This window comes from Ceratosolen solmsi, unplaced genomic scaffold, assembly GCF_000503995.2.
Source record: "Ceratosolen solmsi marchali unplaced genomic scaffold, CerSol_1.0 scaffold63, whole genome shotgun sequence".
Lineage (NCBI taxonomy): Eukaryota > Metazoa > Arthropoda > Insecta > Hymenoptera > Agaonidae > Ceratosolen > Ceratosolen solmsi.
In genome coordinates this window covers 489,371-504,287 of record NW_011948437.1, presented here as the reverse complement: position 1 = coordinate 504,287, position 14,917 = coordinate 489,371, and the positions used below count along the sequence as shown (strand labels likewise).

The window sequence follows — 14,917 nt, the reverse complement described above, 5'->3', positions numbered from 1 at the left end:
ACGTGATAGAGTGGATGCCCAATTTTTTATTATGATTATGTTACGAGAATTACTCGAATGAAGAAGTGCGAGTGCGATGATCAGTGAGCTTTGTTCGAAGGATTGAATATAACGAATAAACTTTAAGGTCTCTGATCACTCGGAAGGAAAGTTACTTTATCTGAAAATTAAAGCCGCGTATCTTTTTTCGAGTCTTCCTCTCTACTGTATGCTTATCGTTAATTATACATAATAAAAAATAACGTTAATTTTTGAGTAGCAAATTTACAAGTTAAAGTTTCTCTCAATGTTAGACCTCTTCGTAAAATTAATAAAATTATAAAAATAATAAAATAACAAAATAATATTTATTAAGTGCGCTTTGTGACATCACACAGTACTTGAGGACAAATCAAACAATCGATGAAATAGCTTATTACATTTGAGTCAAGAAGTATATAGATATCAGTAGATTTCATTTTAAGTTCTTTTTGCGAATGAAAAAGGAAATAATTCCCATAGAAATTTCGCCCGAATAAATCCTACGAGTATTTTTACAAATTTTTCTATTATAAAGATATCGTCATCGTTTATTATATACAACAATATATTGACTAATTAAATGCTTTAAATATTATAAACACATTGATTTAACCTTTACTTAATTTGATTTTTATATTTTAATATGTCACGTGAATTTCTATTCTTGTGACAAATTTTTTAAAATTTAATTACAGATAAGCTTGCATAAATTTGAAACAAATAAAATCAGCTTAATAGCGTCTGTAGAAAATCGCAATAATACTAATGCTTAATTAATTAGACTTTTATGGCATATCGGCATATCATTTTCAGTATAAAAGTTATTTATTAAAAAAAAAAAAAAAAAAACAAACAAACAAACAAAAGATACATATGCTCACAATTTTTAAATATATTATTTTTTGTTGCAAAATAATAGAGTGAAGATAATGCACAAAAAGTAATGATAAATATTAAACATTTAGTCTTTTATTGAATAATTCTCTATTTTAATTTAATTAATGCACACGTGGCTCGTAAAATTATAATTTTGTTACTTTTATATAAAAATAATTTTCATCAAATATAACGGCATAGTCATATTTTATATATTACTTATAAATACTTTAAATTTTACACAATCAATTTAACTGTTATTATTGAATTAACATTGATCGAGACTTCCAGTATCAGCAGAATATGTCCATGGTAAATCTGCATTGAATTTGCATTTATGGATGATATTACGTGCTGCATAAAGACGCTATAAACATATTTTAATAAATATTTTAAAAATATATAAATATTAAAGTATTTTTCACAAAATTATTTTCTAATTAATTAAATCTAAGAAAAAATTTAATTGGTAAAGGCTTACTACACAGAAGAAAAAAACAAGAAAAAAAAAAAAAAAAAAACATAAACACTAATTTATGTTAAAAAAAATTCTCATAACGAGCGATGTAAGTATAGAAATATTCACAAAAAGTGGAGATTGATATAAATAAAAATAAAAATAAAAATGAAAATAAAAATAAAAATAAGCATAAACATAAAAATTAAATTAAACGCTTACTGGATTGTCTATGTAAGCTTCACATTTATAACACCATACCGACACATCACTGAAACTAAGAGTCAATGGATGCTCGGTGGTCTGTTGATGCTCCAGTGCATGTTTATTAATACTTCGAGCGCAATGTACAGTATAGCATTGTAGGCAAATCCAATTTTCAATTGTGCTTGCGCATTCAAAACATGGATCATCGATATTTATACCGGTTTCTGGAACATCGAAGACCGAATCTAAATGTGGACAATCGTTAAGAGGTATGACAGCAAACATTTTCTCGTCGATCAGCGCCTAAGAAAACAATTGTTTTAACGACATTTCTGTATATAATTTATTTTAAAATAAATTTAAGTGTTTGAATTAGTTGTGAACCTGCAAATTATCCTGAAGATAGTGAAACAATGTTGTTTCGTTGGAGTCTTCGACTGAATTGGTCGTCGATTGGTTGGTCTTGCTACTCGACGCCACTGCCTTATTTGCTTTGCCATTAAAGTCGTCTTGCTTGCTTTCATCGTTATTAGCACACGTATCGATCTTCAAATTTTTTAGTTCCTCATCCAATTGTACATCCTGGTCTGTGAGCTCCTGTGGCTGCTCTTGATTCTCATCTTGCTTTTCTTCGTTTTTGGGCGTTTCGTTGATCGAGGAGTTTAGGAAACTCTCCTGTGAGCTCAACCGTGCGGTCGGCTTTGCTCGAGGCATCTTAGCTTTAGGAAGTACATTCTCCGCAGGCAACATCTTCTGGAACACCAGGTTCGGCCAGTAATTCTTCTGCGTTTCGAGAACATTCATTATAGTCGTGACGGCGCTTGGACTCGGAGCTTGATAAGGTTCCAATGCTACCAGTGGATCGCCCAAAAGCGCCTTGGTACACATAGTCATTGCATGAGCTATCGAATTCACATTGTAACCCCCTTCGAGGGTGAGAATTACGCGTCCGTTTGCTAACGACGACAACCAGTGCGTCATGTGACCGTACATTTCGGGACTGACTTTGCATCCTGCAAATTATACAGTTTCGGGCTTACGGATTACATTCAACACATATATATGTCATTCATAATATTATCCGAGGCTACTTCAATGATTTTTAGCAGATATTTGAGGTAAAAATCTTTTATTGATTTTATATTTTTATCGAAAAATTTATATTTAAAAAAAAAAAAAAAAAAAAAAAAAAAAAAAAAAAAAACCATTTAGGAATTATTATATACTTACTTTCATTTAGAAAAATATCTTTTAACACATCTACTTAAAATACATGAAATTTAAAAAAAAATTTTCTAAATATTAAACTCTCTATAAATATATTGAAAATAAACAAAAACAGCTATTCGTGAGAATTAATTATTAATTTATTCATTTGAGTAATTAAACCTCCTTGTTATTTCGATAATAATTAATGTTGAACTTCTTATTAAGGCATATTACTAAATGCTATCACAAAATTATAATTTAAGAAAAGAAATTTGGATTGAAAATTAATGATTAAGCCGGTTATAAATTTGTAGCGAAATTTCTAAATTTTTTAATCGCTTCATTACTCACCTCCCAAAGGATCTGCGATGCATGCGTCGAAGCCTGCTGAGACTAGAATTAACTCAGGATTATATTGGTAAGCTATTGGCATTACTATTTGTTGAAAAGCAGCAACATAATCAGGATCGCCCATTCCTTTCTAAATATGCAGTTTAATTTAAAAAAAAAAAAACATTAAAAAATATATAATGAATATGAAAGGTTGGAGTAAATAATACATGCCTTATTCCAGGGAATGTTTACATTAAATCCTATCCCTTCGTCTACTCCTACTTCTGAATAATTAGCTGATTTAGAATGAGGAAAGAAGTTCCCATTGTCATAACGATGTATCGATATATATAAAATTGTTGGATCATCTTCTAAAATAGACTGGGTACCATTTCCATGATGGATATCCCAATCGACTATTAAAACTCTAAAACAGAATGAGAAAGTATAGGATAAACAAAATCTATACTACTTTATACGTAGCATAGTAATTTATTGTATCAATATCATATTTGTATCTAAATTTTAGGAATATTATCAAGTAAGTATATCAAGTATGCAGGTAAATTTTTTCCTATTTTCCAATGTTTCAATTTAAATATTCAGTTTTAACAGCAATTCTATAAAATAAAAATTGACAAATACAAGATGAAAAAATGAATTATAAGTAACTTTTCCAACTGATGGAAAATTACATATGCAAATGATGCAACATAATTTAACATAATTTCGATACAGAAAAATAATTTACAGACACTTGTAAATTAAAATTAAACACAGATTATATATATATATATATATATATATATATATATATTTTTTTTTCTTTATAGAGTATTTTGCAATTATAAAAATGTTTACCTTTTTAATTTATAAAATTTAACGGCATATTTAGCAGCGATAGCAATATTATTAAAAATGCAAAATCCACATGCTTTGTCATTTGTAGCGTGGTGCCCGGGAGGCCTCGCAATCGCTATACCAGCTTGACTCTCTCTAGTTAAAACATTATCGACTAATTGCAACAATGAACCAGCTGACACTCTAGCACTAGTCCAAGTTTCAGGATGTAAATAAACAGAATTAAAATAGGAAGATAGATGTTCCAAATCTTGTATAGTGGCTTGATGTGTACTTTTAATACTATTGACATAATCTAGGTTATGCGCCAACAAAATTTCCTGCTCACTTGCAAATCTCCCCTTAAGCAATATTTATTTTTAATTAATTAAAATTTTGCATTTAGGGAAGAACATTTTTTAATTTAAGAGCAAAATCTAACCTCCGTAATATAACATCTTTTAAGTAAATTGTAATCCTTGTGCTTAGCAAAAATACTCGATATTCTACTTGGTTTTTCAGGGTGACAATCATCTTCTATATTACAATGTTTTAGCATTCTCTCATCATAAACAATACATACCCTATTTAAAGCTTTAGTAAGATTTGTACCTAAAAGTAAGATGAAATATTTATATATATGTGTGTTTGTGTGTTTATATATACTGGTTTCCAATTACAATGTTTAATATCTTTTCTTTACTAATTATAAATAAAGTTGAAGGAACTTATTAAAATAAAAGAAATTTTACTTCGTATAATAGAATCAAGTTCAAAATTTATCGACGTTATTTCTTCTTTATTTTGAATTGGATAGCAGTTTCGAGTTTCATAACTATTTGGAGTTGTTATTGGACCACTGTTGAAAATATTTTTCTTAATTTTACGTTATTAATAATATTATCTTATAGAAAATATGTATATCATACTTAAAAGAAACGGTAGGTAAGTGCGAATTATTACTAGCTTGAAATGTTAAATTATAAGAAATTTGGTATTGAAAGCATTTCCAATATGGTTTATGTGAATAAATAACATTTAATATAGTATCTTGAATGCTAAAAAAGAAAGACGAATTACAGTCTAAACTAAAAATACACTCTATTAGATTACTATTAAAAACAAACCTTTCACAAGGTGGTTCTAAGTCATCTAACATTGGGCAAGGATCTCCTAAAAGAGTTCTTAGAGTAAGCGCTGCACCTTCAGCCAATGATTTTAAACAATAGCCACCCTAAAAATATTAATATATTAAGTATTTAATATATTAATAATTGCACATTCAAATACTGAAACTTACCTCTAAAATTACTGCAACTTTTCCAGATGCAAGACAGAGCAGCGATGACAATAAATGAGCATAACAGGCAGGAGTTACCCTCATCAAACCCTACAATTTAAAAAAAATATTTTAAAAAAAATATTTTTTTTGATATATATATATATATATATATATATATATATATATATATATATACATATCGTTATTGATAAAGCAATTACGTTCATATAGGCCCATTTTTAATAAAAGATTATTTCTATTCGCATAAAATAATAGTTTAAAATAATAATAATAGCGTATTTCAAATGTATTTATATTCCTTCAAACTAAAAAAAAAAAAAGAAAAAAAAATACTTCGGTGTTAAAAACGACGTGTTTTTAAATAGAAATTTGGTTTTTTAGTGTACAGTAATGTATGCAGTATATACTAAGCCCACAACCTTTCGAATAAATTTTATTTCATATTTTAAGGTTTGTACAAAAATAGAGATTAACTATATCTTAATGCACAACCTTTTCATCTCCCAATGCTGAATCAAATCCAGAAGAAACAAGAATAAGATCAGGAGAAAACTAGGGTAAAAAAAAAAAACTGTATTAATAAAAATATGTTTAATTACCTCTGGACAACCAAGAGCTGCATCATAACCAGCAGAGACTATGATGAGATCAGGTTGAAACTAAAAATGTTCGTTAATTTTTTTGAATTTAAATCACTTTTATTTCAATATCATTTTAGAGCAATTTACGTACTTCATAAGCCATTGGAAGTAAAACTTGTTGAAATATTGCAATATAATCAGCATTGGTCATGCCAATTTTATTCAGGGGTACATTAAAATTAAATCCTTCTCCACATTTTTCTCCCACGTAGTGATAATCCGATTCTCTTAAATTTGGCCAAAATTCTCCATTTTCGTAACGATGAATAGAAAAATATACAACTCTAAAAGTCAAATAATAATACATAACAACAATGAAAAACAAATATGATAAAAAATAATGGAATTCCTATTAGAGAAATATTTCTTAATCCAAATGTGTACCTTGGATCGTTATAAAACATTCTCTGAGTACCTTGTCCATGATGGACATCCCAATCTACTATGAGAATCCTTTTTGATAAATTATTTCTTAATGCTACCTCAGCTGCCAAGGCCACATTATTAAAAAAACAATAACCACAATATTCTGCTTTCATTGCGTGATGACCAGGTGGCCTGGAAATAAATCAATATTTTATATCCGCCATTTAGTCTAATTAACCAAGTATTTCATGTTTATAGATAAATTTAAGTGTTACATTTAATTAAGACTATAAATTATATACTATATAAGTTTATTTGACTAATATTTAATTGACAATATACTATATAGAAGACTAGATAATATATAATTACGTCATACTTTTTCGTAAAATTATAATTTAAGAAATTTAAATGATAAATAAATTTATATTAAAATCTTCAAAATGATGGAACATTTTGTAAGCATGGCAATTAAATCGAATGATTTAGCACATTAAGTTATCGTAGTGATCGATATCAAGTGGGTTATATTTCAAATTATCACTTTCTAAGTTCAATTTAAATTTATATTTATGTTCGTTATTGAAATTGCATACATAAGTGGATATAGATGATTATAAGTAAATTACCTTATTATTGCCATACCATTTTGAATATTACCTTTACAAATATTTTCAACTAAATTAATTGTCGATCCTGCAGCTAGTAAAGATATTCGATATGTAGCCTAGGAGAATAATAAGAAATTTGTTATAATTCATATGATCTACAATAATATGGTTGAAATAATGTCTACATTTTTTGAAAAATTTCATAACAAACAACTTACAGGATGAAAAAAAATTGCATCATACTCTGACGAAAGTTCTTCCATTTTTGAAATATTTTCACAATCTTTGGTAGACTTTAATAATTCTATATGTGCTGGAGTATGTTTTAAAAGTAGTTCCTGATATTCGGCCAATCGAGATGCAATATACTTGCAGCGTTTAATTAATCCAAGTTCTTCGCACCTTTTAAAAACTCTGGTATATCTATCTGGACGCTCTGGATAATTATTATCCCAAGAACATTGGTGCTCTGCCATTGAGTGATCGTACGTAATACCTGTCTGTTTACGAATTACTTCTCTAGCATCGATAGATTTTTGATAAATATCTTTTATAACGGTGGAACCAATTTTCTTCTCCAATACCGTATTCTGTTGAGCTTCTCGTTTAGCAGCCAAGATAGCTGCGGATGGTTTTGCCTATAAAATGATATCGAAATTTCACATATCCTTCTAAAGTAAAATATTTATTATTGCTTACATAATGAAGGATGCGATAAGATAAATCAAAAGATAAGATAAAATGTCGATAAGTATTTCCATCATTGTACAAATAAACTGAAAAAATTATAATTCATTTAAGCGTACTTGTATCACGCTTGCATTATGTTCCATTTAATATTATGTTATTATTATATTAAAATTCAAGATATTACAATTGTAAATAATTTTAAAAGACTATAAGCATTTTTCTATATAAGAACACTAAACTCACGAATAAAAATTGGAAACACCTATCACAATATGTTAATAAAAAGTTAATGAATTAGTAATATAAAACTAAAATAGAAATATTACCTAATAAAAAATAATAAATGATAAACATAAGTGATAAACTGTAATAAATAATGTAATAACTTATTTAAGTAATATGCGTTTATTATTATGATTTGTACTTTAAATGGTACTAATGATTTTATTCATTATTTTTAAATATAATCAAATTATATCATTTACTGTATTGTAGTTAAGTACATATTTTTCAAATACTTATTTGCGTTTGTATTTCACAATGAATAAAATAAGTAAAACAAAAGAAAAATAATATATATATTATTTGACACTATACACTATACAAAAATTAAAACTATTTTGTTATTAAGTCATACTAGTCATGCCATACCAATACAAAATTATATAAATATAAGAAAAGAAGACATTACATTATCTAATTTTCTTGGCTTATCGTTGATATTTTTGGTTTCATTATTTGATGCCTCCCTCGACATAGTTGTCGATTCATTGCCTAGAACTTTAGCGGAGTTCATTTGCCTAGAACTTTCAATTTCATTTAACAATTGAATTTCACTCTCTGCCAATTGTCGGGCAGCACCAATAAGATCGGTATCTTTATTTATGTCTGACTATTAAAAAAAAAAATATCAGTTACATAGACCTCAAAGAAATAAAATAAAATAAATAACATATAAATAAAATAACATTAATAGCAATGGAAGAAAGTCAATTTTACGGAAAATAAAACAAAGTTAAGGATTTATAGATGTAAAGCTAGCGATTAAAAAGCAATATATAAGGAAGACATTTATTGATAATCGAAAAATAAAGTATAACCATATTTAGTAACGAGTGTAATATGCTAATGAATATCCCTACTCCTTTTTTTACAATACTATGTAAAATTAATTTATCGTGCCCAAATCCCAAACATTCAGAAATCATATTTCAAAAATCTTACATTTATACAAGCTATTATATTTATTATATTTTTTTATTTTACAAAATAAATATAGACAAAATGCATTTAGTTTCAATAATTATTTGTATTATTTTTTATTCATACATAAATATATAAAATGCATATTTAATGAAATTAAAATAACAAAATTTTGTTGATTATAATTTCATTGTATAATACTTTTTTTTAAATTACATTTTAATATATAATTATCAATATAAATTTATGAAAACTGAAGATAAAATTAAATCGAATGCTTTGGGTACGTAATTGTGTATTGAAAAAAATGATTATGTATTTCTCTATTTTTGTGACGAAAAAAAATATAATTTATAATTACCATTTTTTTAAATGTTTCGATTTGTCCTTCCAATTAAAAAATACGAAGTGTAATCTTTCAAAAGATGTATACCATTGAAAAAGTGCAAATATCGTTTAAAACAAATTTTTTTATCAATTCTTCTTATCATAATACATACATTTTTTCAATTTATTCATATAACACCATCACTTTTAATTTTTTTTTTTCACCTTCTTTTTCTTTTTTTTTAATTAAGAATTTAGCTGTAAATTCATTCTTTTGTAGATAAATAAAACATTTAATTTTATTCACATAAACGACATAAACTCAATATTGAATAGCCTGAACATATGCACGACAAAAACATTTTCATTAAGGCATATTCTACAATTAAATTGAACTACATTTGAACATTTTATTTGTACAATCTTTGCATGCCTGATTGAGCTCGGTACAATTACTTGAAATATTCGTATTTGACAGAATTTATTGAATTTTAATGGGATAATGATTTTTAAAATAAAAAAATTAAATTATCAAGAATCATAAGCCATAGCAGAGATTATACACATAAATGAAATAGGCAAATGCGTAATCAAATATAATAATTAGCTCCTGTAGTGCGCAATACAATTACACATTTAATATGTTTTAATTGGCTGGTGTATTTCTATTTTGAACACGACATTGTTAATTAAATATGTAATTACACTTTTGGAGTTTGTAATGATATAAAAGCAATCGATTTTCATATCTTCCATTACCTTAGATCATTGCGTATCACTGCTAAACTTTGTACTAAATACGATCTAAGCCATATTATATGTAGCTTTGTCTTGTTGATTTGTAATTGCCATTTTATTTGTTCTCCATCCCATATTTGCTAAAGATAAAAGACATTTTTCAAGATGTAACCTACGAGAATTTCTGATAAACAACTTTTAGTAAAAATAAAAATAACTTTAAGCTCTCTTATTAACAATATCTTGTGCCACTTGTTATATGCATACCAGCGCACATGCAGATTTATAAAATTCAGTGCCGAATTAGCGTCTAGTATAAAAAAATCTTCAATTAAAATATAAAAGATCTATTCTAGTCCTGCATAGTTGTTCAAATATTCAGATAATCGGCTCCTTCTATTTTTATTCATTAATATGTCTAAGATGTTGATAAGAAGCCGCAGCTGGTGATAAACAAGCATTGCGAAGGGGAAACGCGCGAGATTTCAATTACATTTATAAAACATTCCGATTGAAAGTAGATTGTCGTGTAATAAAATAAGGCGATTCGAAAAATTGATCACATAAAGAATAAAGTATGGCCATTATAATGTAAGGATGATAAGATAGAAGGAAAGTCAAGAGTGTAACAAAACAGTTTCTGTTACTAGTTGCATAAACTGAGATCCCTTAAAATTAATATTAATTTGGCGCTTCATAAGTTATTTGTTAAAAAACAATTTAACCAAATAAATAAATGAGATAAAATAAAAAAACAAAAAAAAATATTAGAATTTTTTAAATACTTTTGGCTACAAAAATTTTGAAAAATGAATTTTATTTAACAATTTCTTTCTTTCTTTTAGTTTGCTCTTAAAAGATAATTAATTTAATATGTTATGATTACCATTTAAATTTTAGTTTTTAACTTACATAAAAGTCCCTCTATGAATTAATATAATATAATTATGCAACACATAAAGACTCGTCATTTATTAAATTTATTATATGATTTATATAAATCCTTAGTTCTGGATTCAGGATCAATTAATCGATTGATCCTGGCCACATTTTCATAAACATACACATTCAAATATCGCGCTGTTCATTGACACTCCATTGTTCTGGTTCCGGTTCCCACTACTTCAATGGGGAGCTTATACCTGATGACGATCGGCATCCCCATAAAAGAACCAATCAAATATCTCTCTCTGATATTCGTTATGATTTAAAATTTGTACAAATGTATGTCATTTGTATGCAAAGAAAAGGGAGATTCGAGAGAGAAGAAACCATAAAGAAAAAATAGATTGGCAGCCTAAGGATAGATAAAGATAAGGCTATTTTGGTAATAACGTTTGGGCATTTAAAAAGTATTTCTTTGTAGTTTGCTTCGTGTGATCAGCGTTTCTCTATGTAAAGTTTGGATTTCGACAATTAATTCGACGTTAATTATTCATTTTTCAAGGTAAACTTATAACAATAAACCACAAAAACATGTAGCTCAGTTTTTCAACATTTCTAAATTTCATATAAATATAAAAAATTTTATGACAATATACGTCTATTAAACCATTCAATTTTTTACATGTTTAAAGTTATAATGCGATTGCTGTTGAAAAATTGTTTTGTTGATAGCAAATTTTTGTGTTATAATAGAATCACTTGTCACCCGATGAGCGAATGTAATAAATATTTTTAAGAATTATAATTTTCATATATCTTAAGTATTGTTTTATTAATTATTATTTAAAACTGCCAGTTGATTAGTGAAGTTTTACATATCGAAAATTATTAAAGCATCATGTTTATATGTACTATTATTAATGATTATAAACTATTATTAATAATTAATTATTATAAAATGTAGGGATTAAATTAAAAATAACTTATATTTCGATTTAATACACTTTAAAGTAAATGTTATTTATGAAGGAAAATATTTTTTAATATATACGACCAAATTATACTTCCTTGCAATTCAAGTATCGTCGATCCAAGATCATGCAATCTTTATTTATAATTGTGAGAAAAACAATTAAATCTTTCAGATCTTAAATCATTAACATAATGATGAAAGGAAAAGAAAATAATCTACAGAGTAACCGAAACCAATTGAAACCAGATGAATCAAAACTCTCAAAAAAGTCTAACGAACTTATGCCTCCGCCAAAATTACCAATGTCAAAGAATTTAGAAACAGGAAATGTACAAAAATCAGAAAATTGTAACGAGACAAAAGAAACTATTAAACCGTCCGAAACTCAAACAGAAAATAAAAATAATAAAAAAAAACAATGGGCCATAACAGACTTTGATATTGGTCGACCATTGGGTAAAGGAAAGTTTGGAAATGTATATTTGGCAAGAGAAAAAAGATCAAAATTTATTATAGCAATGAAAGTATTATTTAAGGATCAAATTATTAAAGCAGATATTGAACATCAAGTGCGAAGAGAAATTGAAATACAAACTCACTTAAGGTAATAAGTCTTTAGTTTTATTTGGACATTTGAACGAATTGAATAATTAATTAATAATGTCAAAATTTATTAATACCATTAGTTATTACAATTTTAAAAATGTCTTATATTATTTCTCAGACATCCAAATATATTAAGAATGTATGGATACTTTCATGATGACACAAGGGTTTATTTAATCTTAGAATATGCTCCAAAAGGTGAATTATTCAAAGCATTAAATGCTCAACCAAACAAACGTTTTGAAGAAATAAGGTAAATTTCTGAAGAAAATTTTTATAAATTTAATTTTTGAATATTCATTAATTGACTATTAACGACGAAGGCTTCTAAATAATTTTATATTTGTTTGACTATTATAAATTTTTAAGAATTATATATATATATATATATATATATATATATATATATATATATATATATATGTAGACAATTAAATTTACTCTTGTCTTTTGAAATCAGTGCAATCATTAAAAATATATATCATTAACACTGTACACTGTACCTAATTTTTCAACTGCATTAAAATGAATAATTAATTGTAATTACTTGATAATAATTTAAAGTAAATATTACATATATATATCTAATATATATGTATATGTGAGAAATGACTTTTTTTCATTATAATGCAATACGTTAATTTGTAGAGCAGCGACATATATCTCTCAGTTAGCTGATGCATTAAAGTATTGTCATGCTAGAAAAGTAATTCATAGAGACATAAAACCAGAAAATTTACTTCTTGGCGTGAATGGCGAATTAAAAATGGCTGATTTTGGTTGGTCAGTTCATGCACCTTCCTCGCGTAGAGAAACACTATGTGGAACTCTAGATTATTTACCACCCGAAATGGTTAATGGTCATACACATGATCATACTGTTGATTTATGGGGGGTTGGTGTGTTAACTTATGAATTTCTTGTTGGACAACCACCATTTTTGGCTAAGACTTATGACGAAACTTATAATAAGATTAGGAAAGCAAACTATAGGTGTCCTGATTATCTTAGCGATGGAGCGAAGGATCTTATTTCTAAGGTATGTTTGAAAAATCTTCATTTCTACCAATGCTAAGAAATAAAAATTAATTACTCGATTATATTTTATTGTAGTTAATTATTGTTAAACCAGAGTATAGAATGAGCTTAGATGGTATATTACATCATACTTGGATTGTTAAAAATCGCACAACAGAACCAACGCAAGATGGTGTAAAAAGAACTTGAATGATGTTGAAAAATTTTGAATAATTTCAAGTCATATTAATAGAATAAGATTAGTGTATTTAATCAATGAAAAGTTCTGAAAGTACAAGCCTTTTCTAATTTTTAAGCTATACTAGTTAAAAAAGTTTAGGGAAAAAAAATCACAAAACAATCGAAAATTTTATACAGACGCTTAGCTTTCAGTGACTTGTTGTTACGTGTTTACATTAATACAACAAGTATGAAAATAAATGTAAAGATATTTATTGTTTAAATGACCAATCATTTATTTAATTAAAAAGAATTTTATACTTAAAAATAAAATACATTTTTATACCATAATAATAAATAATATTTCAATTTTACCTCTTATTGTTTTTATAAATAATCGTTATGATATATAATATGATTTTACTTATTAAACGAGGACATTTGTATTAATAGTCGAGGAAATGTTAATAATTAAAAATGGTGAGAGAATTTGCATTAATTAATTATTAATTGATTACGTTAATTTTGCCACACACACACACACACACACACACACACACACACACACACACACACACAAAGTGGTGTTATTTATCAATTTCTTTTATACAAAAATAAAATTAATTCTTTATTCGATTATTAAATCGTATTATACACGTTTATAATTTTTTTTTTTTTTTTTTTACTGTACTGTACACGTTCATAATTTCTACTCCTAAATAATGAATTATACTATTAAAATATAATTTAAAGTAAATTGGAATTTTAATTATTAGAGAATAATACGAAGCTGCATTTTGTCTTAGCAATTTACAATGGCAAATTTTATCTTCTTTGAATTTTCTTTTCATGGATAATTTATTTCGTTTATATCAATGGATATTAAATTTGCCTACAAAGCTCATGCTAACTCCATAGCACACGCATCTGCATGAAAATTTCGAGTTACGCTTAATTAACCGTCATTGCTATTTTCGAGCTATTTCATCAATCTATTTGTTACGGTTAAAGTACAATAGTTCATAGATCAGTTAATTAATTATCAACGTTTTATTACCGTATTCGACTTGTTTGCTTCTCTTTTCAAAGATATGCACATTTAAAAAAAAAAAAAAAAAAAAACTCGACTTCTCCATGTTTTCAAAACGAGAACAGAATTAGGCAAAAATTCTTGTGCATGTAGATTAATCCAGTGACGAAAGGAATCGATTTTGTTCCATAACAAGTAGAAATATCGAAAATGTTATTCATATATCCGTCTATTAAGCAATTAAAAGTGTTTAAAAGACAAGTCATTAAGGGCATGTTATTCGATATATTAAATACACTATCACAATATTTTCTCCTTAGAAAATTAAAAATAAATGTCGCATTAATAAATAAACTACATATTTATAATTAAATATAGCCTTTATTTTGAGAACCCTTGCATAG

General features: G+C 26.6%; 2 protein-coding genes across 2 annotated transcripts; one reads left to right on the top strand and one right to left on the bottom strand.

Annotated features, from left to right (window-relative positions):
* Positions 1–1,109: 1,109 nt before the first annotated feature.
* HDAC6 (histone deacetylase 6) lies at positions 1,110–7,521 on the bottom strand. The gene is made up of 16 exons (XM_011503292.1): positions 7,083–7,521; positions 6,883–6,980; positions 6,272–6,445; positions 5,979–6,171; positions 5,846–5,905; positions 5,244–5,333; positions 5,071–5,177; positions 4,873–5,001; positions 4,696–4,802; positions 4,386–4,555; positions 3,965–4,305; positions 3,335–3,530; positions 3,122–3,251; positions 1,946–2,574; positions 1,577–1,864; positions 1,110–1,264 (listed from the first exon to the last, which is right to left on the bottom strand). The coding sequence occupies exons 1-16, from the start codon at positions 7,338–7,340 to the stop codon at positions 1,166–1,168; spliced, it is 3,069 nt and encodes a 1,022-aa protein (XP_011501594.1). The 5' UTR covers positions 7,341–7,521; the 3' UTR covers positions 1,110–1,165.
* A 4,325-nt stretch (positions 7,522–11,846) lies between these two features.
* Positions 11,847–13,602, top strand: LOC105365192 (aurora kinase C). Its single transcript, XM_011503291.1, has 4 exons — positions 11,847–12,284; positions 12,405–12,539; positions 12,935–13,325; positions 13,400–13,602. Exons 1-4 carry the CDS (start codon positions 11,872–11,874, stop codon positions 13,511–13,513), a joined length of 1,053 nt encoding a protein of 350 aa, XP_011501593.1. The 5' UTR covers positions 11,847–11,871; the 3' UTR covers positions 13,514–13,602.
* Positions 13,603–14,917: the final 1,315 nt, after the last annotated feature.